The sequence below is a fragment of the Petromyzon marinus genome, chromosome 34, assembly GCF_048934315.1.
Source record: "Petromyzon marinus isolate PM22_M1 ecotype Great Lakes invasive population chromosome 34, UKy_Petmar_22M1.pri1.0, whole genome shotgun sequence".
Classification (NCBI taxonomy): Eukaryota; Metazoa; Chordata; class Hyperoartia; order Petromyzontiformes; family Petromyzontidae; genus Petromyzon; species Petromyzon marinus.
Genome location: NC_133700.1, coordinates 972,282 through 995,228, shown reverse-complemented (window position 1 = coordinate 995,228; position 22,947 = coordinate 972,282). Strand labels below are relative to the sequence as shown.

Below are 22,947 nucleotides of genomic sequence, written 5' to 3'. Positions count from 1 at the left end.
AAGGTGTGAGCAGGGATTCAAGGTGTGTGCAGGGAGTCAAGGTGGGAGCAGGAGTCAAGGTGTGAGCAGGGAGTCAAGGTGTGAGCAGGGAGTCAAGGTGGGTGCAGGGAGTCAAGGTGGGTGCAGGGAGTCAAGGTGGGAGCAGGGAGTCAAGGTGTGAGCAGGGAGTCAAGGTGTGAGCAGGGAGTCAAGGTGTGAGCAGGGAGTCAAGGTGGGAGCAGGGAGTCTGAGTGTGAGCAGGGAGTCAAGGGGTGTGCAGGGAGTCAAGGGGTGAGCAGGGAGTCTGAGTGTGAGCAGGGAGTCAAGGTGTGAGCAGGGAGTCAAGGTGTGAGCAGGGAGTCAAGGTGTGAGCAGGGAGTCAAGGTGTGAGCAGGGAGTCAAGGTGTGAGCAGGGAGTCAAGGTGGGAGCAGGGAGTCAAGGTGGGAGCAGGGAGTCAAGGTGTGAGCAGGGAGTCTGAGTGTGTGCAGGGAGTCAAGGTGTGAGCAGGGAGTCAAGGTGTGAGCAGGGAGTCAAGGTGTGAGCAGGGAGTCAAGGTGTGAGCAGGGAGTCAAGGTGTGAGCAGGGAGTCAAGGTGTGAGCAGGGAGTCTGAGTGTGTGCAGGGAGTCAAGGTGGGAGCAGGGAGTCAAGGTGGGAGCAGGGAGTCAAGGTGTGAGCAGGGAGTCAAGGTGTGTGCAGGGAGTCAAGGTGTGAGCAGGGAGTCAAGGTGTGAGCAGGGAGTCAAGGTGTGTGCAGGCAGTCAAGGTGTGAGCAGGGAGTCAAGGTGTGAGCAGGGAGTCAAGGTGGGAGCAGGGAGTCAAGGTGGGAGCAGGGAGTCAAGGTGGGAGCAGGGAGTCTGAGTGTGAGCAGGGAGTCAAGGTGTGTGCAGGGAGTCAAGGTGTGAGCAGGGAGTCTGAGTGTGTGCAGGGAGTCAAGGTGTGAGCAGGGAGTCAAGGTGTGAGCAGGGAGTCTGAGTGTGTGCAGGGAGTCAAGGTGGGAGCAGGGAGTCAAGGTGTGAGCAGGAAGTCAAGGTGTGAGCAGGGAGTCTGAGTGTGTGCAGGGAGTCAAGGTGTGAGCAGGGAGTCAAGGTGTGATCAGGGAGTCAAGGTGTGAGCAGGGAGTCAAGGTCTGAGCAGGGAGTCTGACTGTGTGCAGGGAGTCAAGGTGTGAGCAGGGAGTCAAGATGGGAGCAGGGAGTCAAGATGTGAGCAGGGAGTCAAGGTGTGTGCAGGGAGTCAAGGTGTGTGCAGGGAGTCAAGGTGTGAGCAGGGAGTCAAGGTGTGAGCAGGGAGTCAAGGTGGGAGCAGGGAGTCAAGGTGGGAGCAGGGAGTCAAGGTGTGAGCAGGGAGTCAAGGTGTGAGCAGGGAGTCAAGGTGTGAGCAGGGAGTCAAGGTGTGAGCAGGGAGTCAAGGTGTGAGCAGGGAGTCAAGGTGTGAGCAGGGAGTCAAGGTGTGAGCAGGGTGTCAAGGTGTGAGCAGGGAGTCAAGGTATGAGCAGGGAGTCTGAGTGTGAGCAGGGAGTCAAGGTGTGAGCAGGGAGTCAAGGTGTGAGCAGGGAGTCAAGGTGTGAGCAGGGAGTCAAGGTCTGAGAAGGGAGTCAAGGTGTGTGCAGGGAGTCAAGGTGGGTGCAGGGAGTCAAGGTGGGTGCAGGGAGTCAAGGTGTGAGCAGGGAGTCAAGGTGTGAGCAGGGAGTAAAGGTGTGAGCAGGGAGTCAAGGTGGGAGCAGGGAGTCTGAGTGTGAGCAGGGAGTCAAGGTGTGTGCAGGGAGTCAAGGTGTGAGCAGGGAGTCAAGGTGTGTGCAGGCAGTCAAGGTGTGAGCAGGGAGTCAAGGTGTGAGCAGGGAGTCAAGGTGGGAGCAGGGAGTCAAGGTGGGAGCAGGGAGTCAAGGTGGGAGCAGGGAGTCTGAGTGTGAGCAGGGAGTCAAGGTGTGTGCAGGGAGTCAAGGTGTGAGCAGGGAGTCTGAGTGTGTGCAGGGAGTCAAGGTGTGAGCAGGGAGTCAAGGTGTGAGCAGGGAGTCTGAGTGTGTGCAGGGAGTCAAGGTGGGAGCAGGGAGTCAAGGTGTGAGCAGGAAGTCAAGGTGTGAGCAGGGAGTCTGAGTGTGTGCAGGGAGTCAAGGTGTGAGCAGGGAGTCAAGGTGTGATCAGGGAGTCAAGGTGTGAGCAGGGAGTCAAGGTCTGAGCAGGGAGTCTGACTGTGTGCAGGGAGTCAAGGTGTGAGCAGGGAGTCAAGATGGGAGCAGGGAGTCAAGATGTGAGCAGGGAGTCAAGGTGTGTGCAGGGAGTCAAGGTGTGTGCAGGGAGTCAAGGTGTGAGCAGGGAGTCAAGGTGTGAGCAGGGAGTCAAGGTGGGAGCAGGGAGTCAAGGTGGGAGCAGGGAGTCAAGGTGTGAGCAGGGAGTCAAGGTGTGAGCAGGGAGTCAAGGTGTGAGCAGGGAGTCAAGGTGTGAGCAGGGAGTCAAGGTGTGAGCAGGGAGTCAAGGTGTGAGCAGGGAGTCAAGGTGTGAGCAGGGTGTCAAGGTGTGAGCAGGGAGTCTGAGTGTGAGCAGGGAGTCAAGGTGTGAGCAGGGAGTCAAGGTGTGAGCAGGGAGTCAAGGTGTGAGCAGGGAGTCAAGGTGTGAGCAGGGAGTCAAGGTCTGAGAAGGGAGTCAAAGGTGTGTGCAGGGAGTCAAGGTGGGTGCAGGGAGTCAAGGTGGGTGCAGGGAGTCAAGGTGTGAGCAGGGAGTCAAGGTGTGAGCAGGGAGTAAAGGTGTGAGCAGGGAGTCAAGGTGGGAGCAGGGAGTCTGAGTGTGAGCAGGGAGTCAAGGTGTGTGCAGGGAGTCAAGGTGTGAGCAGGGAGTCTGAGTGTGTGCAGGGAGTCAAGGTGTGAGCAGGGAGTCAAGGTGTGAGCAGGGAGTCAAGGTGTGAGCAGGGATTCAAGGTGTGTGCAGGGAGTCAAGGTGGGAGCAGGGAGTCAAGGTGTGAGCAGGGAGTCAAGGTGTGAGCAGGGTGTCAAGGTGGGTGCAGGGAGTCAAGGTGGGTGCAGGGAGTCAAGGTGGGAGCAGGGAGTCAAGGTGTGAGCAGGGAGTCAAGGTGTGAGCAGGGAGTCAAGGTGTGATCAGGGAGTCAAGGTGTGAGCAGGGAGTCAAGGTCTGAGCAGGGAGTCTGACTGTGTGCAGGGAGTCAAGGTGTGAGCAGGGAGTCAAGATGGGAGCAGGGAGTCAAGATGTGAGCAGGGAGTCAAGGTGTGTGCAGGGAGTCAAGGTGTGTGCAGGGAGTCAAGGTGTGAGCAGGGAGTCAAGGTGTGAGCAGGGAGTCAAGGTGGGAGCAGGGAGTCAAGGTGGGAGCAGGGAGTCAAGGTGTGAGCAGGGAGTCAAGGTGTGAGCAGGGAGTCAAGGTGTGAGCAGGGAGTCAAGGTGTGAGCAGGGAGTCAAGGTGTGAGCAGGGAGTCAAGGTGTGAGCAGGGAGTCAAGGTGTGAGCAGGGTGTCAAGGTGTGAGCAGGGAGTCAAGGTATGAGCAGGGAGTCTGAGTGTGAGCAGGGAGTCAAGGTGTGAGCAGGGAGTCAAGGTGTGAGCAGGGAGTCAAGGTGTGAGCAGGGAGTCAAGGTGTGAGCAGGGAGTCAAGGTCTGAGAAGGGAGTCAAGGTGTGTGCAGGGAGTCAAGGTGGGTGCAGGGAGTCAAGGTGGGTGCAGGGAGTCAAGGTGTGAGCAGGGAGTCAAGGTGTGAGCAGGGAGTAAAGGTGTGAGCAGGGAGTCAAGGTGGGAGCAGGGAGTCTGAGTGTGAGCAGGGAGTCAAGGTGTGTGCAGGGAGTCAAGGTGTGAGCAGGGAGTCTGAGTGTGTGCAGGGAGTCAAGGTGTGAGCAGGGAGTCAAGGTGTGAGCAGGGAGTCAAGGTGTGAGCAGGGATTCAAGGTGTGTGCAGGGAGTCAAGGTGGGAGCAGGGAGTCAAGGTGTGAGCAGGGAGTCAAGGTGTGAGCAGGGTGTCAAGGTGGGTGCAGGGAGTCAAGGTGGGTGCAGGGAGTCAAGGTGGGAGCAGGGAGTCAAGGTGTGAGCAGGGAGTCAAGGTGTGAGCAGGGAGTCAAGGTGTGAGCAGGGAGTCAAGGTGGGAGCAGGGAGTCTGAGTGTGAGCAGGGAGTCAAGGGGTGTGCAGGGAGTCAAGGGGTGAGCAGGGAGTCTGAGTGTGAGCAGGGAGTCAAGGTGTGAGCAGGGAGTCAAGGTGTGAGCAGGGAGTCAAGGTGTGAGCAGGGAGTCAAGGTGTGAGCAGGGAGTCAAGGTGTGAGCAGGGAGTCAAGGTGGGAGCAGGGAGTCAAGGTGGGAGCAGGGAGTCAAGGTGTGAGCAGGGAGTCTGAGTGTGTGCAGGGAGTCAAGGTGTGAGCAGGGAGTCAAGGTGTGAGCAGGGAGTCAAGGTGTGAGCAGGGAGTCAAGGTGTGAGCAGGGAGTCAAGGTGTGAGCAGGGAGTCTGAGTGTGTGCAGGGAGTCAAGGTGGGAGCAGGGAGTCAAGGTGGGAGCAGGGAGTCAAGGTGTGAGCAGGGAGTCAAGGTGTGTGCAGGGAGTCAAGGTGTGAGCAGGGAGTCAAGGTGTGAGCAGGGAGTCAAGGTGTGTGCAGGCAGTCAAGGTGTGAGCAGGGAGTCAAGGTGTGAGCAGGGAGTCAAGGTGGGAGCAGGGAGTCAAGGTGGGAGCAGGGAGTCAAGGTGGGAGCAGGGAGTCTGAGTGTGAGCAGGGAGTCAAGGTGTGTGCAGGGAGTCAAGGTGTGAGCAGGGAGTCTGAGTGTGTGCAGGGAGTCAAGGTGTGAGCAGGGAGTCAAGGTGTGAGCAGGGAGTCTGAGTGTGTGCAGGGAGTCAAGGTGGGAGCAGGGAGTCAAGGTGTGAGCAGGAAGTCAAGGTGTGAGCAGGGAGTCTGAGTGTGTGCAGGGAGTCAAGGTGTGAGCAGGGAGTCAAGGTGTGATCAGGGAGTCAAGGTGTGAGCAGGGAGTCAAGGTCTGAGCAGGGAGTCTGACTGTGTGCAGGGAGTCAAGGTGTGAGCAGGGAGTCAAGATGGGAGCAGGGAGTCAAGATGTGAGCAGGGAGTCAAGGTGTGTGCAGGGAGTCAAGGTGTGTGCAGGGAGTCAAGGTGTGAGCAGGGAGTCAAGGTGTGAGCAGGGAGTCAAGGTGGGAGCAGGGAGTCAAGGTGGGAGCAGGGAGTCAAGGTGTGAGCAGGGAGTCAAGGTGTGAGCAGGGAGTCAAGGTGTGAGCAGGGAGTCAAGGTGTGAGCAGGGAGTCAAGGTGTGAGCAGGGAGTCAAGGTGTGAGCAGGGTGTCAAGGTGTGAGCAGGGAGTCAAGGTATGAGCAGGGAGTCTGAGTGTGAGCAGGGAGTCAAGGTGTGAGCAGGGAGTCAAGGTGTGAGCAGGGAGTCAAGGTGTGAGCAGGGAGTCAAGGTGTGAGCAGGGAGTCAAGGTCTGAGAAGGGAGTCAAGGTGTGTGCAGGGAGTCAAGGTGGGTGCAGGGAGTCAAGGTGGGTGCAGGGAGTCAAGGTGTGAGCAGGGAGTCAAGGTGTGAGCAGGGAGTAAAGGTGTGAGCAGGGAGTCAAGGTGGGAGCAGGGAGTCTGAGTGTGAGCAGGGAGTCAAGGTGTGTGCAGGGAGTCAAGGTGTGAGCAGGGAGTCAAGGTGTGTGCAGGCAGTCAAGGTGTGAGCAGGGAGTCAAGGTGTGAGCAGGGAGTCAAGGTGGGAGCAGGGAGTCAAGGTGGGAGCAGGGAGTCAAGGTGGGAGCAGGGAGTCTGAGTGTGAGCAGGGAGTCAAGGTGTGTGCAGGGAGTCAAGGTGTGAGCAGGGAGTCTGAGTGTGTGCAGGGAGTCAAGGTGTGAGCAGGGAGTCAAGGTGTGAGCAGGGAGTCTGAGTGTGTGCAGGGAGTCAAGGTGGGAGCAGGGAGTCAAGGTGTGAGCAGGAAGTCAAGGTGTGAGCAGGGAGTCTGAGTGTGTGCAGGGAGTCAAGGTGTGAGCAGGGAGTCAAGGTGTGATCAGGGAGTCAAGGTGTGAGCAGGGAGTCAAGGTCTGAGCAGGGAGTCTGACTGTGTGCAGGGAGTCAAGGTGTGAGCAGGGAGTCAAGATGGGAGCAGGGAGTCAAGATGTGAGCAGGGAGTCAAGGTGTGTGCAGGGAGTCAAGGTGTGTGCAGGGAGTCAAGGTGTGAGCAGGGAGTCAAGGTGTGAGCAGGGAGTCAAGGTGGGAGCAGGGAGTCAAGGTGGGAGCAGGGAGTCAAGGTGTGAGCAGGGAGTCAAGGTGTGAGCAGGGAGTCAAGGTGTGAGCAGGGAGTCAAGGTGTGAGCAGGGAGTCAAGGTGTGAGCAGGGAGTCAAGGTGTGAGCAGGGTGTCAAGGTGTGAGCAGGGAGTCAAGGTATGAGCAGGGAGTCTGAGTGTGAGCAGGGAGTCAAGGTGTGAGCAGGGAGTCAAGGTGTGAGCAGGGAGTCAAGGTGTGAGCAGGGAGTCAAGGTGTGAGCAGGGAGTCAAGGTCTGAGAAGGGAGTCAAGGTGTGTGCAGGGAGTCAAGGTGGGTGCAGGGAGTCAAGGTGGGTGCAGGGAGTCAAGGTGTGAGCAGGGAGTCAAGGTGTGAGCAGGGAGTAAAGGTGTGAGCAGGGAGTCAAGGTGGGAGCAGGGAGTCTGAGTGTGAGCAGGGAGTCAAGGTGTGTGCAGGGAGTCAAGGTGTGAGCAGGGAGTCTGAGTGTGTGCAGGGAGTCAAGGTGTGAGCAGGGAGTCAAGGTGTGAGCAGGGAGTCAAGGTGTGAGCAGGGAGTCTGAGTGTGTGCAGGGAGTCAAGGTGGGAGCAGGGAGTCAAGGTGTGAGCAGGGAGTCTGAGTGTGAGCAGGGAGTCAAGGTGTGAGCAGGGAGTCAAGGTGTGAGCAGGGAGTCAAGGTGTCAGCAGGGAGTCTGAGTGTGTGCAGGGAGTCAAGGTGTGAGCAGGGAGTCAAGGTGGGAGCAGGGAGTCAAGGTGTGAGCAGGGAGTCAAGGTGTGTGCAGGGAGTCAAGGTGTGAGCAGGGAGTCAAGGTGTTTGCAGGGAGTCAAGGTGTGAGCAGGGAGTCAAGGTGTGAGCAGGGAGTCAAGGTGGGAGCAGGGAGTCAAGGTGGGAGCAGGGAGTCAAGGTGTGAGCAGGGAGTCAAGGTGGGAGCAGGGAGTCAAGGTGTGAGCAGGGAGTCAAGGTGTGAGCAGGGAGTCAAGGTGTGAGCAGGGTGTCAAGGTGTGAGCAGGGAGTCAAGGTGTGAGCAGGGAGTCTGAGTGTGAGCAGGGAGTCAAGGTGTGAGCAGGGAGTCAAGGTGGGAGCAGGGAGTCAAGGTGGGAGCAGGGAGTCAAGGTGGGAGCAGGGAGTCAAGGTGGGAGCAGGGAGTCAAGGTGTGAGCAGGGAGTCAAGGTGTGTGCAGGGAGTCAAGGTGGGAGCAGGGAGTCAAGGTGCGAGCAGGGAGTCAAGGTGTGAGCAGGGAGTCAAGGTGTGAGCAGGGAGTCAAGGTGTGTGCAGGGAGTCAAGGTGTGAGCAGGGAGTCAAGGTGTGAGCAGGGAGTCAAGGTGTGAGCAGGGAGTCAAGGTGTGAGCACGGAGTCAAGGTGTGAGCAGGGAGTCAGGGTGGGAGCAGGGAGTCAAGGTGTGAGCACGGAGTCAAGGTGTGAGCAGGGAGTCAAGGTGTGAGCAGGGAGTCAAGGTGTGAGCAGGGAGTCAAGGTGTGAGCAGGGAGTCAAGGTGTGAGCAGGGAGTCTGAGTGTGAGCAGGGAGTCTGAGTGTGAGCAGGGAGTCAAGGTGTGAGCAGGGAGTCAAGGTGTGAGCAGGGAGTCAAGGTGTGTGCAGGGAGTCAAGGTGTGAGCAGGGAGTCAAGGTGTGAGCAGGGAGTCAAGGTGTGAGCAGGGAGTCAAGGTGTGAGCAGGGAGTCAAGGTGTGTGCAGGGAGTCTGAGTGGGAGCAGGGAGTCAAGGTGTGAGCAGGGAGTCAAGGTGTGAGCAGGGAGTCAAGGTGTGAGCAGGGCGTCAAGGAACGAGCAGGGAGTCAAGGTGTGAGCAGGGAGTCTGAGTGTGTGCAGGGAGTCTGAGTGTGTGCAGGGAGTCAAGGTGTGAGCAGGGAGTCAAGGTGTGAGCAGGGAGTCAAGGTGTGAGCAGGGAGTCAAGGTAGGTGCAGGGAGTCAAGGTGTGAGCAGGGAGTCAAGGTGGGAGCAGGGAGTCAAGGTGTGAGCAGGGAGTCAAGGTGTGAGCAGGGAGTCAAGGTGGGAGCAGGGAGTCAAGGTGGGAGCAGGGAGTCAAGGTGTGAGCAGGGAGTCAAGGTGAGAGCAGGGAGTCAAGAAGGGAGCAGGGAGTCAAGGTGTGAGCAGGGAGTCAAGGTGGGAGCAGGGAGTCAAGGTGGGTTCAGGGAGTCTGAGTGGGTGGAGGGAGTTGTTAGTAATCTCTCGGAGGAGGGAATCGGAGTGTGTCGCCCAGTGAGAGGCCACTACCAAAACTTGCACAGTGAAGTGACAAGTCCTCTAGGCCTCTACCTTCACTCTGCCTGTAAGAGTTATTATCTCGTGTGGAAGTAGTGGCAGATTCAAGGTTCACTCTGCCTGTAAGAGTTATTATCTCGTGGTGAAGTAGTGGCAGATTCAAGGTTCACTCTGCCTGTAAGAGTTATTATGTCGTGTGGAAGTAGTGGCAGATTCAAGGTTCACTCTGCCTGTAAGAGTTATTATCTCGTGTGGAAGTAGTGGCAGATCCAAGGTTCACTCTGCCTGTAAGAGTTATTATCTCGTGTGGAAGTAGTGGCAGATCCAAGGTTCACTCGACCTGTAAGAGTTATTATCTCGTGGTGAAGTAGTGGCAGATTCAAGGTTCACTCTGCCTGTAAGAGTTATTATCTCGTGGTGAAGTAGTGGCAGATTCAAGGTTCACTCTGCCTGTAAGAGTTATTATCTCGTGTGGAAGTAGTGGCAGATCCAAGGTTCACTCTGCCTGTATGAGTTATTATCTCGTGGTGAAGTAGTGGCAGATTCAAGGTTCACTCTGCCTGTAAGAGTTATTATCTCGTGTGGAAGTAGTGGCAGGTTCAAGGTTCACTCTGCCTGTAAGAGTTATTATCTCGTGTGGAAGTAGTGGCAGATCCAAGGTTTACTCGGCCTGTAAGAGTTATTATCTCGTGTGGAAGTAGTGGCAGATTCAAGGTTCACTCTGCCTGTAAGAGTTATTATCTCGTGTGGAAGTAGTGGCAGATTCAAGGTTCACTCTGCCTGTAAGAGTTATTATCTCGTGTGGAAGTAGTGGCAGATCCAAGGTTCACTCTGCCTGTAAGAGTTATTATCTCGTGTGGAAGTAGTGGCAGATCCAAGGTTCACTCGACCTGTAAGAGTTATTATCTCGTGGTGAAGTAGTGGCAGATTCAAGGTTCACTCTGCCTGTAAGAGTTATTATCTCGTGGTGAAGTAGTGGCAGATTCAAGGTTCACTCTGCCTGTAAGAGTTATTATCTCGTATGGAAGTAGTGGCAGATCCAAGGTTCACTCGACCTGTAAGAGTTATTATCTCGTGGTGAAGTAGTGGCAGATTCAAGGTTCACTCTGCCTGTAAGAGTTATTATCTCGTGGTGAAGTAGTGGCAGATCCAAGGTTCACTCCGCCTGTAAGAGTTATTATCTCGTGTGGAAGTAGTGGCAGATTCAAGGTTCACTCTGCCTGTAAGAGTTATTATCTCGTGTGGAAGTAGTGGCAGATTCAAGGTTCATTCGGCCTGTAAGAGTTATTATCTTGTGTGGAAGTAGTGGCAGATCCAAGGTTCACTCTGCCTGTAAGAGTTATTATCTCGTGTGGAAGTAGTGGCAGATCCAAGGTTCACTCAGCCTGTAAGAGTTATTACCTCGTGTGTAAGTAGTGGCAGATTCAAGGTTCATTCGGCCTGTAAGAGTTATTATCTCGTGTGGAAGTAGTGGCAGATTCAAGGTTCACTCTGCCTGTAAGAGTTATTATCTCGTGTTGAAGTAGTGGCAGATCCAAGGTTCACTCTGCCTGTAAGAGTTATTATCTCGTGTGGAAGTAGTGGCAGATCCAAGGTTCACTCTGCCTGTAAGAGTTATTATCTCGTGTGGAAGTAGTGGCAGATTCAAGGTTCACTCGGCCATGTAAGAGTTATTATCTCGTGTGGAAGTAGTGGCAGATTCAAGGTTCACTCTGCCTGTAAGAGTTATTATCTCGTGTGGAAGTAGTGGCAGATTCAAGGTTCACTCGGCCATGTAAGAGTTGTTATCTCGTGTGGAAGTAGTGGCAGATTCAAGGTTCACTCGGCCATGTAAGAGTTATTATCTCGTGTGGAAGTAGTGGCAGATTCAAGGTTCACTCTGCCTGTAAGAGTTATTATCTCGTGTTGAAGTAGTGGCAGATCCAAGGTTCACTCTGCCTGTAAGAGTTATTATCTCGTGTGGAAGTAGTGGCAGATCCAAGGTTCACTCTGCCTGTAAGAGTTATTATCTCGTGTGGAAGTAGTGGCAGATTCAAGGTTCACTCGGCCATGTAAGAGTTATTATCTCGTGTGGAAGTAGTGGCAGATTCAAGGTTCACTCTGCCTGTAAGAGTTATTATCTCGTGTGGAAGTAGTGGCAGATTCAAGGTTCACTCGGCCATGTAAGAGTTATTATCTCGTGTGGAAGTAGTGGCAGATTCAAGGGAAGGAAAGTGGGGACAGTGCCTCTTGACTCAGAATATCGGTGTGTTTTTTGCTAGTGTACCAGAGAACATGTTGCATGATTTGGTATCTCCCCTCCGGGACGTTTATAGCTCTGCCCCTGTGTGCTGCTATTGTTGGTGCTGCTGGTGATGATGGTGGTGGTGGTGGTGGTACCGCTAATGATGGTGGTGCTGGTGGTAGTGAGGGTGGTGGTACTGGTGTTGCGGTGCTGGTGATCTCGCTAATGATGGTGGTGGTGGTAGTAGTGAGGGTGGTGGTGCTGGTGGTTGTGGTGCTGGTGATGGCGCTAATGATGGTGGTGCTGGTGGTAGTGAGGGTGGTGGTGCTGGTAGTTGCGGTGCTGGTGATGGTGCTAATGGTGGTGGTGGCGCTGGCGATGGTGGTGGTGAGGGTGGTGGTGCTGGCGCTGTTGGTGGTGAACACCAGCTCTTTAACAGCCATTGGGCTTGTGTGGTGCTGACCTCGCCACCAACCTATCAACTGTGCCCGACAGCGGCTTTAATAGGCGCTTGCTAACAACGCAACGGGCGTCCTCTGCGTGCTGCCAACTCTCCAGGTGAAGGGGCTCAGCGCGGCGCTCGTTGCCATGGCGATGCAGGACCACATCGCCCGCGACCTGGGCCTGACGCGGGCCCTGACTAGGCCCAGGGTGCCCCCGGGCCCGAGGCTTCGACAACGGGGGCAGGGTGGTCCTGAGGGGGGTCCCAGTAGGGGCTCTGGTCGGGGTCCCAGGGAGGGCCTTAGCGGGGGCCCCGATGAGGAGCGGGAGTACGTGCTGGGCCCCAGAGCGCCTCCGCTCACTCTGGGTGGGTGACCTCGCCTCGTCACAATGACAACAACAAACTCACCAGTTCGCCAAACTCAAACTCACTCGCTCAGACTCACCCACTCAAACTCACCCACTCACACACTCACACTCACACACTCACACACTCAAACTCACCCACTCAAACTCACACACTCAAACTCACCCACTCAAACTCACCCACTCAAACTCACCCACTCAAAATCATACACTCAAGCTCACCCACTCAAACTCACCCACTCAAACTCACCCACTCAAACTCACCCACGCAAAATCATACACTCAAACTCACCCACTCAAACTCACCCACTCAAAATCATACACTCAAACTCACCCACTCAAACTCACCCACTCAAACTCACCCACTCAAACTCACCCACGCAAGATCATACACTCAAACTCACACACTCAAACTCACACACTCAGACTCACACACTCAAACTCACCCACTCAAAATCATACACTCAAACTCACCCACTCAAACTCACCAACTCAAACTCACCCACTGAAACTCACCGACTCAAACTCACCCACTCAAACTCACTCGCTCAGACTCACCCGCTCAAACTCACCCACTCAAACTCACCCACTCAATCTCACACACTCAAACTCACCCACTCACACTCACCCACTCAAACTCACCCACTCAATCTCACACACTCAAACTCACACACTCAATCTCACACACTCAAAATCATACACTCAAACTCACACACTCAAACTCACACACTCAGACTCACACACTCAGACTCACACACTCACACACTCAAACTCACCCACTCAAAATCATACACTCAAACTCACCCATTCAATCTCACACACTCAAACTCACCCACTCAAACTCACCCACTCAAACTCACCCATTCAATCTCACACACTCAAACTCACACACTCAGACTCACACACTCATCCACTCAAACTCACCCACCCACTCAAACTCACACACTCAAACTCACTCACTCAGACTCACAAACTCACCAACTCAAACTCGCACACTCAAACTCACTCGCTCACACTCACACACTCAAACTCACCCACTCAAACTCACCCACTCAAACTCACTCACTCACTCAGACTCACAAACTCACCAACTCAAACTCGCACACTCAAACTCACTCGCTCACACTCACACACTCAAACTCACCCACTCAAACTCACCCACTCACCCACTCAAACTCATCCACTCAAACTCACCCACTCAAACTCACCCACTCAAACTCACCCATTCAACCTCACACACTCAAACTCACACACTCAGACTCACCCACTCACCCACTCAAACTCACCCATTCAATCTCACACACTCAAACTCACCCATTCAACCTCACACACTCAAACTCACACACTCAGACTCACACACTCACCCACTCAAACTCACCCATTCAAACTCACACACTCAAACTCACCCACTCAAACTCACCCACTCAATCTCACCCACTCAAACTCACCCACTCAAACTCACCCACTCAAACTCACTCACTCAAACTCACCCACTCAAACTCACCAACATAAACTCACCCACTCAATCTCACCCACTCACCCCCTCAAGCTCACTCGCTCAGACTCACACACTCAGACTCACCCACTCAAACTCACACACTCAAACTGACCCACTCAAACTCACCAACTGTAGTGGTTAGCGCACTGTATTAGCCCCATGCAACCCGAGTCCGTTTCTCGCTCACAACCAACATCAGTGATGCACATCTGTTTCTGCCCTGAGCCTCCCACAGGTCGACTCCGTATTAGTCAAGTACCACGTGGAGTGTGTACCACGTGCAGTGTGTACCACGTGCAGTGTGTACCACGTGCAGTGTGTAAACCTCAGCACCGGGGAGACAAAGGTGGGCGGGCGTGGTTTCTTTGCTGGCCACACCACCCCTTCGCAAGTGCTCCGTGCCGCCTTTCAAGAGGCGCTCGCTAACAGCACTGGCAGCCGGCAGTGTGTTACATCTCCAGGGGGCATCTTTGTCTTGTGCGTACCCAGCGCAGCGCCTGTGCCTGGTGCCGGCGCCGCAGGGCGCTGCTCTCTCCCAGGAGGAATGGCGCACCGTGAAGTCACGCTCAGCCCAGCGCGAGCTCTTCTCCCTGCCCTGCGTGATCTGCCGTGAGGAGCTGGGGGCCCACACGCAGGTGCCTCCTCCCCCCCCCCGTGACCCCCACGTGACCCCTGCGCAATCTCCCGTGACCCAGCGTGACCCCCCATGACCCCGTATGACCCCTGACCCCCCGCCACCCCCATGACCCTCTGCCACCCTGCCACCTGTACCCAGCCACCTGCCTTCGCCACCAGCGGGATTCGTAATTGAATGTTTTGGGTCAAAAATGTGTGTTGTTGAACCCCTCCTCTACCTGACACAGACAATTGAACGGGCGTAGCCAACATTTGACTAGCTCAGCAGCGCCCACCAGTGTTATTGCTCTGTGTATGCATGTTGAACTTCTTTCGCACCGCACGTAGCCAACCGTGCCAATCGGAGGAGCGTGACCCGCGCTCGAATTTAACAACCGCCATCAACTGGGGGCAGTTTGCCGGAGTTCAATTCTGCCCTGAAATTGGCAAAGAGATGATCATCAAGGGGACGGGTTTCTTGTTCAAGTCTGGCCAGAGATGACGCCGATGGATAGGACAGACATAATGATGATGGGTAGGACGATGGGTAGGATGATGGGTAGGACACGCATCCTGATGATGAGTAGGACGATGGGTAGGACACGCATCATGATGATGAGTAGGACGATGGGTAGGATGATGGGTAGGATGATGGGTAGGACACACATCCTGATGATGGGTAGGATGATGGGTAGGACACGCATCATGATGATGAGCAGGACGATGGGTAGGATGATGGGTAGGACACACATCATGATGATGAGTAGGACGATGGGTAGGACACACATCATGATGATGAGTAGGACGATGGGTAGGATGATGGGTAGGACACGCATCATGATGATGGGTAGGACGATGGGTAGGACACACATCATGATGATGAGTAGAAAGATGGGTAGGATGATGGGTAGGACACGCATCATGATGATGCGTAGGACGATGGGTAGGACACACATCATGAGGAGGGCTGCAGTCGTCCTAATGGAAGAACAAAAAACCACACCGGCCGTGAACCTCCACATTTAGAAGCTTGCATTGAGACTATTCAGATTATATGGCTGCCATAAATGTCCAAATGATAAGACACTTTGTTGAGCTGCTGCCACTTGTGGTGGCCAGGTCGATTCTGAACAACAATAAGTGAATACCTCAGTGGGCTTTGCCTGGTAGGATGGAGATGGTTTAGTGTCGTATTTGTTTGTGTCTGGGTGAATTGTTGACCTTTCCTGTACTTTGCACTCCCATTGTGTTTTTCTACCGTTTGTTGTTGTAACGTTCTTACCCGGTGCCCCTTAATGGACATCTGTTTTTTAAAAAAGAGCTTTATAGCTCATCGGATTCCTCCTGCAGTGTAAATACTGATTCTGAACCTGGCGACGCGGGTTCGATTCCCGCTTGCGGTTCAACGCCAGTGGAGGAAGGAATCCGATGAGCCATGAAGCTCTTTGTCACAGATGTCCAGCAGGGGCACGGGGTCAGCGAGTTCCAACAACAAACAGTACAAACAAATAATAGGAGTGCAAAGTATAGGAAAGGTAAGCTAATTGCTAAAATGAATTCGTCAAATAGATACAGTAACGTATATAGCCACCACCGCCCTGAATCGCGGTGAGTCGTTGGCCTAAGCGGCGCGTCAGAGTGGCGTACAGTTAACCAACTTGCAACAATTCCATCGAAGCCCCTTGTGGTGAAAACATTGGTTCAACACGTAGGCTTTTGTGACTAATATCCATAATATGGAAGGTTTTTTTGGGTGAGATCGCGTGAATATAAATGTGTCATCCCGCCACCACCCAACACGGACAATTAGTAAGGTTTGTCACGTATACAAAACGTGGCGATTAGTTACGAGTTCAGCACACCGGTGTGTTGGAGAGTAAACCCACAACATTTACATTTTGAGTACTGTGACGTTTCTCTGGTGATTACAACAACGAGCCTCATCAGGCGATTAGCCAGGATTGTGAAGAAGTCCTCCTGTTTACGGTCTTGAATAAGGGAGTAGAGGTGATGTCATCACTGTGGACTTATCAGGGGCGAATATTTTCAGAGCATGGTTTTGCCACAGGCACGTGTGGCTAACACAGACTTGGTGCCGAGCAATAGCGGTGTCTATTTGGTGTTTGAACATCTTAACACCTCCTGTTTTATTGCCAGAAATGGGTAAAGCCTATTCTTATTTATTTTCATTTTGATACTGGCAAAAGAAAAAGGGTCCCATAGATAAAAAAAAAACCCTTTCCGCCTTCGGGAGGGGAGTCTGCCTGTGACGGCTCGGTGTGGTGAGCGCCTCACATGCTGAACGTTCCCTCCTCACCTCCTCACCCTCACCACCCTCCTCACCCTCACCACCCTCCTCACCTCCTCACCACCCTCCTCACCCTCACCACCCTCACCACCCTCCTCACCCTCACCACCCTCCTCACCCTCACCACCCTCTTCACCCTCTTCACCCCAGGTGCTGCTGTCCTGCTCGCACGTCTTTCACCAGGTAAGGCAGCGGTCCTCATCGGGCAGCCGTGGTGGTGGTGGTGGTGCTGCCCCTGCTGCCCCTGTGGTGGTGCTGCCCCTGCTGCCCCTGTGGTGGTGGTGCCCCTGCTGCCCCTGCTGCCCCTGCTGCCCCTGCTGCCCCTGCTGCCCCTGCTGCCGCTGCTGTTGCTGCACGTCACTGCTGCCTGTAGTCCAGCGCTGTGCGGAGGTGGCGGCGGCAGCGGGGGTTGGCGGATCACGCACAAATTGTCGCAAAACTCACTTAATTCCCACGGGTGGGCTGGGCGTCGTGGAGGAGCCATACCCCGGCTCGCCCAGGAGTAGACGGTACAGCAGAGCGAGGAATAATCTCCGTCTGTTGCGTCTGCGTGGGATAGAGCGTTGCTCCCTCGCGCGCATGCGTTTTCCCCGGATGCTCTGATTTTGCTCCCACGTGTACAAACACTCGTCATTCATTGGCTGAAAACGTCGCAGTCTACGCTCGCCTCTGTGTTTGCTGATTGCGCAGCGTTGTGAGCTGTAGTTAAATAAATGATGCCGCTATAGCAACTCAATATTATTATCACCACATTTACACATGTGAAATGTGTTACCATGCCTCAGCTCCATTCACCACTGCTCCTCAACGCGCCACTCACCATCCCGCCGCTCACTGTCCGCGCAAACAACGTCCCTCGTGCAAAAAAAATAAATACAAAGCTCCCCCGTGTAGCCCCTAACATACTGTTGGGGCAAGTGCTATTAGCAAGCACTTATGAAGGCCGGGACGGTGCATGAGGGAGCCTGTGGCCACTACCGTGACCGGCCGCCTATGTCTACTCAGTGGTGATGTTTACACACCGCACCAGGTACTCATTTTAGGCTGAGTCGACCTAGGAGAGGCCCAGGACCGGTTCAGATAATCGTCGCTGGTGTTGGTGACCGTAACCAGGAATCGAACTCGGGTTTCCGGGTTCGTAGCGCAGTGTGCTAACTGCTGCGCCATGACTCCCCTCGCCCAACACGCGGACACCACAAACGCACACCACGCATCTCTCCCTATCCATCGCCATCACTACCGCCACCACGGCACGCTCCGTACGGATCTCACCCCACTCTCCGGGCCCTGACCTCCAACTCACAATGGCCGCACTGTTTACTAGCGTGGCCGCCGAGTGGGTGATGATGCCGTGTGTGTGATGACACTGAGTGTGATGACACTGAGTGTGATGATGCCGTGTGTGTGATGACACTGAGTGTGATGACACTGAGTGTGATGACACTGAGTGTGATGATGCCGTGTGTGTGATGACACTGAGTGTGATGATGCCGTGTGTGTGATGACACTGAGTGTGATGCTGCGTGTTGACACTGTGTGCCGATGCTGTGTAATGAGGGGCCGGCCATAAATGACGTCACGCACCTAGGGGGTGGGGGGGGGGTCAGACATTTGTGACGATGTGTGACGAGGGGGGGGCGGGGGCGGTTTGAGAAATGTGACGTCACATCAAAATGCGCAACTTTAAATAAAACAACACGTTCTACTTAATTAAACTTAATTGTTATAACAACTCTAATTTTTAATAATTTTCATAGTTTTAAAGTCTAGTATTAGAGTCGAGTATTAGAGTCTAGTATTAAAGTCTAGTATTAAAGTCTAGTATTAAAGTCTTGTATTAAAGTCTAATATTAAAGTCTAGTATTAAAGTCTAGTATTAAAGTCTAGTATTAAAGTCTAGTATTAAAGTCTAGTATTAAAGTCTAGTATTAAAGTCTAGTATTAAAGTCTTGTATTAAAGTCTAGTATTAAAGTATAGTATTAAAGTCTAGTATTAAAGTCTAGTATTAAAGTCTAGTATTAAAGTCTAGTATTAATTGTAGTATTAAAGTCTAGTATTAAAGTCTAGTATTAAAGTCTAGTATTAAAGTCTAGTATTAAAGTCTAGTGTTAAAGTCTAGTATTAAAGTCCAGTATTAAAGTCTAGTATTAAAGTCTAGTATTAAAGTCTAGTATTAAAGTCGAGTATTAAAGTCTAGTATTAAAGTCTAGTTTTAAAATCTAGTATTAAAGTCTAGTATTAAAGTCTAGTATTAAAGTCCAGTATTAAAGTCTAGTATTAAAGTCTAGTATTAAAGACTAGTATTAAAGTCTAGTATTAAAGTCTAGTATTAAAGTCTAGTATTAAAGTATATTATTAAAGTCTAGTATTAAAGTCTAGTTTTAAAGTCTAGTATTAAAGTCTAGTATTAAAGTCCAGTATTAAAGTCTAGTATTAAAGTCGAGTATTAGAGTCTAGTATTCAAGTATATTATTAAAGTCTAGTATTAAAGTCTAGTATTAAAGTCTAGTATTAAAGTCTAGTATTAAAGTCTAGTATTAAAGTCTAGTTTTAAAGTCTAGTATTAAAGTCTAGTATTAAAGTCTAATATTAAAGTCTAGTATTAAAGTCTAGTATTAAGGTCTAGTATTAAAGTCTAATATTAAAGTCTAGTATTAAAGTCTAGTATTAAAGTCTAGTATTAAAGTTTAGTATTAAAGTCGAGTATTAAAGTCTAGTATTAAAGTCTAGTATTAAAGTCTAGTATTAAAGTCTAGTATTAAAGTATATTATTAAAGTATATTATTAAAGTCTAGTATTAAAGTCTAGTATTAAAGTCTAGTATTAAAGTCTAGTATTAAAGTCTAGTATTAAAGTCTAGTATTAAAGTCGAGTATTAAAGTCTAGTATTAAAGTCTAGTATTAAAGTCTAGTATTAAAGTCTAGTATTAAAGTATATTATTAAAGTCTAGTATTAAAGTCTAGTATTAAAGTCTAGTATTAAAGTCTAGTATTAAAGTCTAGTATTAAAGTCTAGTATTAAAGTCTAGTATTAAAGTCGAGTATTAAAGTCTAGTATTAAAGTCTAGTATTAAAGTCTAATATTAAAGTCTAGTATTAAAGTCTAGTATTAAAGTCTAGTATTAAAGTCGAGTATTAAAGTCTAGTATTCAAGTCTAGTATTAAAGTCTAGTATTAAAGTCTAGTATTAATTGTAGTATTAAAGTCTAGTATTAAAGTCTAATATTAAAGTCTAGTATTAAAGTCTAGTATTAAAGTCTAGTATTAATTGTAGTATTGAAGTCTAGTATTAAAGTCTAGTATTAAATTCTAGTATTAAAGTCTAGTATTGTAGTATTAAAGTCTAGTATTAAAGTATAGTATTAAAGTCTAGTGTTGTAGTATTAAAGTATAGTATTAAAGTCTAGTATTGTAGTATTAAAGTCTAGTATTAAAGTCTAGTATTGTAGTATTAAAGTCTAGTATTAAAGTCTAGTATTAACCAAGGTGGCCTGATGGAATCGAACCGCCAACATCCGCAACAAATGACAAACGCGCTTCCGCTGGTCGGCACCCCCCACCCCCCAGACACTCCACCTGAGTCACTCCCACCACAGATCTCGCGCCCCCCTGTGCCCTCTGCCTGACCTCGTGCCCCCCCCTCCCCACCTGCCGTGCCCCCCAGGAATGTGTGGAGGCACTGGAGCGAGTGGCGCGCTGCCGGCGCTGCCCCGTGTGCCGCGTGTCTCCCTATGAGGCTCGCGTCGTGCACGATGCCTCCCGCCTCTACCGCCACAAGTGTGCCACGCGGTGCGCTCGGCAGTGGCAGCCACAAACACCACAACAACCACAACAACCACCACAACCACCACAACCACCACAACCAACACAACCAACACAACAACCACCACAACCAACACAAACACCACAACAACAACAACCACAACAACAACAACCACCACAACCAACACAAACACCACAACCAAAACAAACACCACAACAACCACCACAACCACCACAACCAACACAAACACCACAACAACCACCACAACCAACACAAACACCACAACAACCACCACAACCAACACAACCACCACAACAACCATCACAACCAACACAAACACCACAACCAACACAAACACCACAACAATCACCACAACCAACACAAACACCACAACAACCACCACAACCAACACAAACACCACAACAACCACCACAACCAACACAACCACCACAACAACCACCACAATCAACACAACAACCACCACAACCACCACAACCAACACAAACACCACAACAACCACCACAACCAACACAAACACCGCAACCAACACAAACACCACAACAACCACCACAACCAACACAAACACCACAACAACAACCACCACAACCAACACAAACACCACAACAACCACCACAACCAACACAACCACCACAACAACCACCACAACCAACACAAACACCACAACCACCACAACAACACAAACACCACAACCAACACAAACACCACAACAACCACAACAACAACAACCAACACAAACACCACAACAACCAACACAAACACCACAACCAACACAAACACCACAACCAACACAAACACCACAACAACAACAACCAACACAAACACCACAACAACCAACACAAACACCACAACCAACACAAACACCACAACAACAACAACCACCACAACCAACACAAACACCACAACAACCACCACAACCAACACAACCAACACAAACACCACAACCAACACAAACACCACAACAACCACCACAACCAACACCAACACCACAACAACCACCACAACCAACACAAACACCACAACCAACACAAACACCACAACAACCACCACAACCAACACAAACACCAGAACAACCAACACAAACACCACAACCAACACAAACACCACAACAACCACAACAACCACCACAACCAACACAAACACCACAACCAACACAACCACCACAACAACCACAACAACAACAACCACCATAAACACCACAACAACAACAACCACCACAACCAACACAAACACCACAACCAACACAAACACCACAACTACCACAACCAACACAAACACCACAACCAACACAAACACCACAACAACCACCACAACCAACACAACAACAACAACCAACACAAACACCACAACAACCACCACAACCAACACAACCACCACAACCAACACTAACACCACAACAACCACCACAACCAACACAACCACCACAACCAACACAAACACCACAACAACCAACACAACAACAACAACCACCACAATAACAACAACCACCACAACAACACAGCAAACACACAACAACCACCACAACAACAACAACAACCACCACAACCAACACAAACACCACAACAACAACAGCAACCACCACAACCAACACAAACACCACAACAACCAACACAAACACCACAACAACACAGCAAACACACAACAACCACCACAACAACAACAACCACCACAAACACCACAACAACCAACACAAACACCACAACAACCACCACAACACAGCAAACACACAACAACCACCACAACAACAACAACAACCACCGCAACCAACACAAACACCACAACAACAACCACCACAACCACACAGCAAACACACGACAACGCAATTCCTGCGACGTTAGATAGAACATCTGCTGATGTCGTCACATTGGCAATGATGCACAAGAACCTCTGCACGCGCGGTGACGGTAATGGCCCTTCTTCTTCTTCATGGCGCTCGAACAAAGCTGGCTAAGTCTGTAGATCTCTGTCTCTCTCTAGGCCAGCTTAAGCCTCCCGTACATCACGTGACTCATGTGCGTGACCACCGCGTTTCTGTGTGTGACGACAGTTGCTGGTCAACACTAACAACAACAACATCACCACCACCGACTTAATGAATGATGTTGCTGATGATGATGCTGCTGCTACTGCTGCTGCTGCTACTCACTGCTGTTCTGCCATTGATGATGATGCTCGTGATGATACGACTGCTGCTGGTGATGCTCCCGATGTTCATGACGACAACGATAATGCGATTGATACCGCCCCTGGTACTTCTCCTGCCCCTTGTGATGCTTCTAAATCTACTGATGATGCGTGTGCTGATATGGCTGCTACTGCTGCTGCCGAGTAGGCTGCAGGCGTGGTGGAGGGGCGTCTCTGTCCGTGCGCGGTTCCGCCACCTCCGTGAGTCCGTGCCGCCCCGCGACCCCTCGCTGCGCCGCCGCTTCTACGAGAACAAGGTGCCCTGCTGATGATGATGATGATGATTACGCTGATGATGATGATTATGCTGATGATGATGGACACGCTGCTGATGATAATGGTTACGCTGCTCCTGATGATGGTTATGCTGCTGCTGATGATGATGGTTATGCTCATGATGATGGTTACACTGCTGCTGATGATGATGATTATGCTGATGATGATGATGATAATAACAATTTATTTGTATATGGCGACTGTGTGACCCCACGACTCCGTGACTCCACGACCGTGTGACCCCACGACCTCACGACCATGTGACCTCACGACCATGTGACCTCACGGCCATGTGATCCTGTGACCCTACGACCGTGTGACCTCGCGACTGTGTGACCTCATGACCATGTGACCCCACGACCGTGTACCCCGTGACCGTGTGACTCCACCACCATTTGACCCCGCGACCACGTGACCCCGTGACCATGTGACCCCACGACTGCGTGACCCCACGACCGTGTGACCCTGCGACCCTGTGACCCCACGACCATGTGACCCTGCGACCCTGTGACCCTGTGACCCCGCAAGCTGCTGGTGCTGGGCGAGCGTCTGGTCCGTGCATGCGACTCCGGCGTGGACGCCTTTCTGCGTGAGATGGAGGTAGAGCGCGAGCGGCGAGCACAGCAGAGCGAGGAGGCGAGCGCCAGCTGGGACTGGGAGCGCATCGAGGCCACGGTGCTCACACCGTCACACACCCCGTCACACACACCGTCACACACACCGTCACACACCCTCACACACCGCGTCACACAGTCACACCGTCACACTGTCACACACCCCGTCACACACACCGCGTCACACAGTCACACCGTCACACTGTCACACACCCCGTCACACACCGCGTCACACACCCCGTCACACATTCACACAGTCACACAGTCACACC

General features: G+C 51.8%; 1 protein-coding gene across 1 annotated transcript in view; it reads left to right on the top strand.

Moving 5' to 3' along the window:
* The window catches only part of RNF32 (ring finger protein 32), a 38,202-nt gene that overhangs the window by 5,462 nt on the left and 9,793 nt on the right, over positions 1–22,947 (top strand). The window contains exons 3-8 of the mRNA XM_032965324.2: positions 11,150–11,399; positions 13,386–13,531; positions 15,970–16,002; positions 19,485–19,609; positions 21,934–22,042; positions 22,590–22,736. Coding sequence (XP_032821215.2) covers positions 11,150–11,399; positions 13,386–13,531; positions 15,970–16,002; positions 19,485–19,609; positions 21,934–22,042; positions 22,590–22,736 — 810 coding nt within the window. The remainder of the gene's footprint in view (positions 1–11,149; positions 11,400–13,385; positions 13,532–15,969; positions 16,003–19,484; positions 19,610–21,933; positions 22,043–22,589; positions 22,737–22,947) is intronic.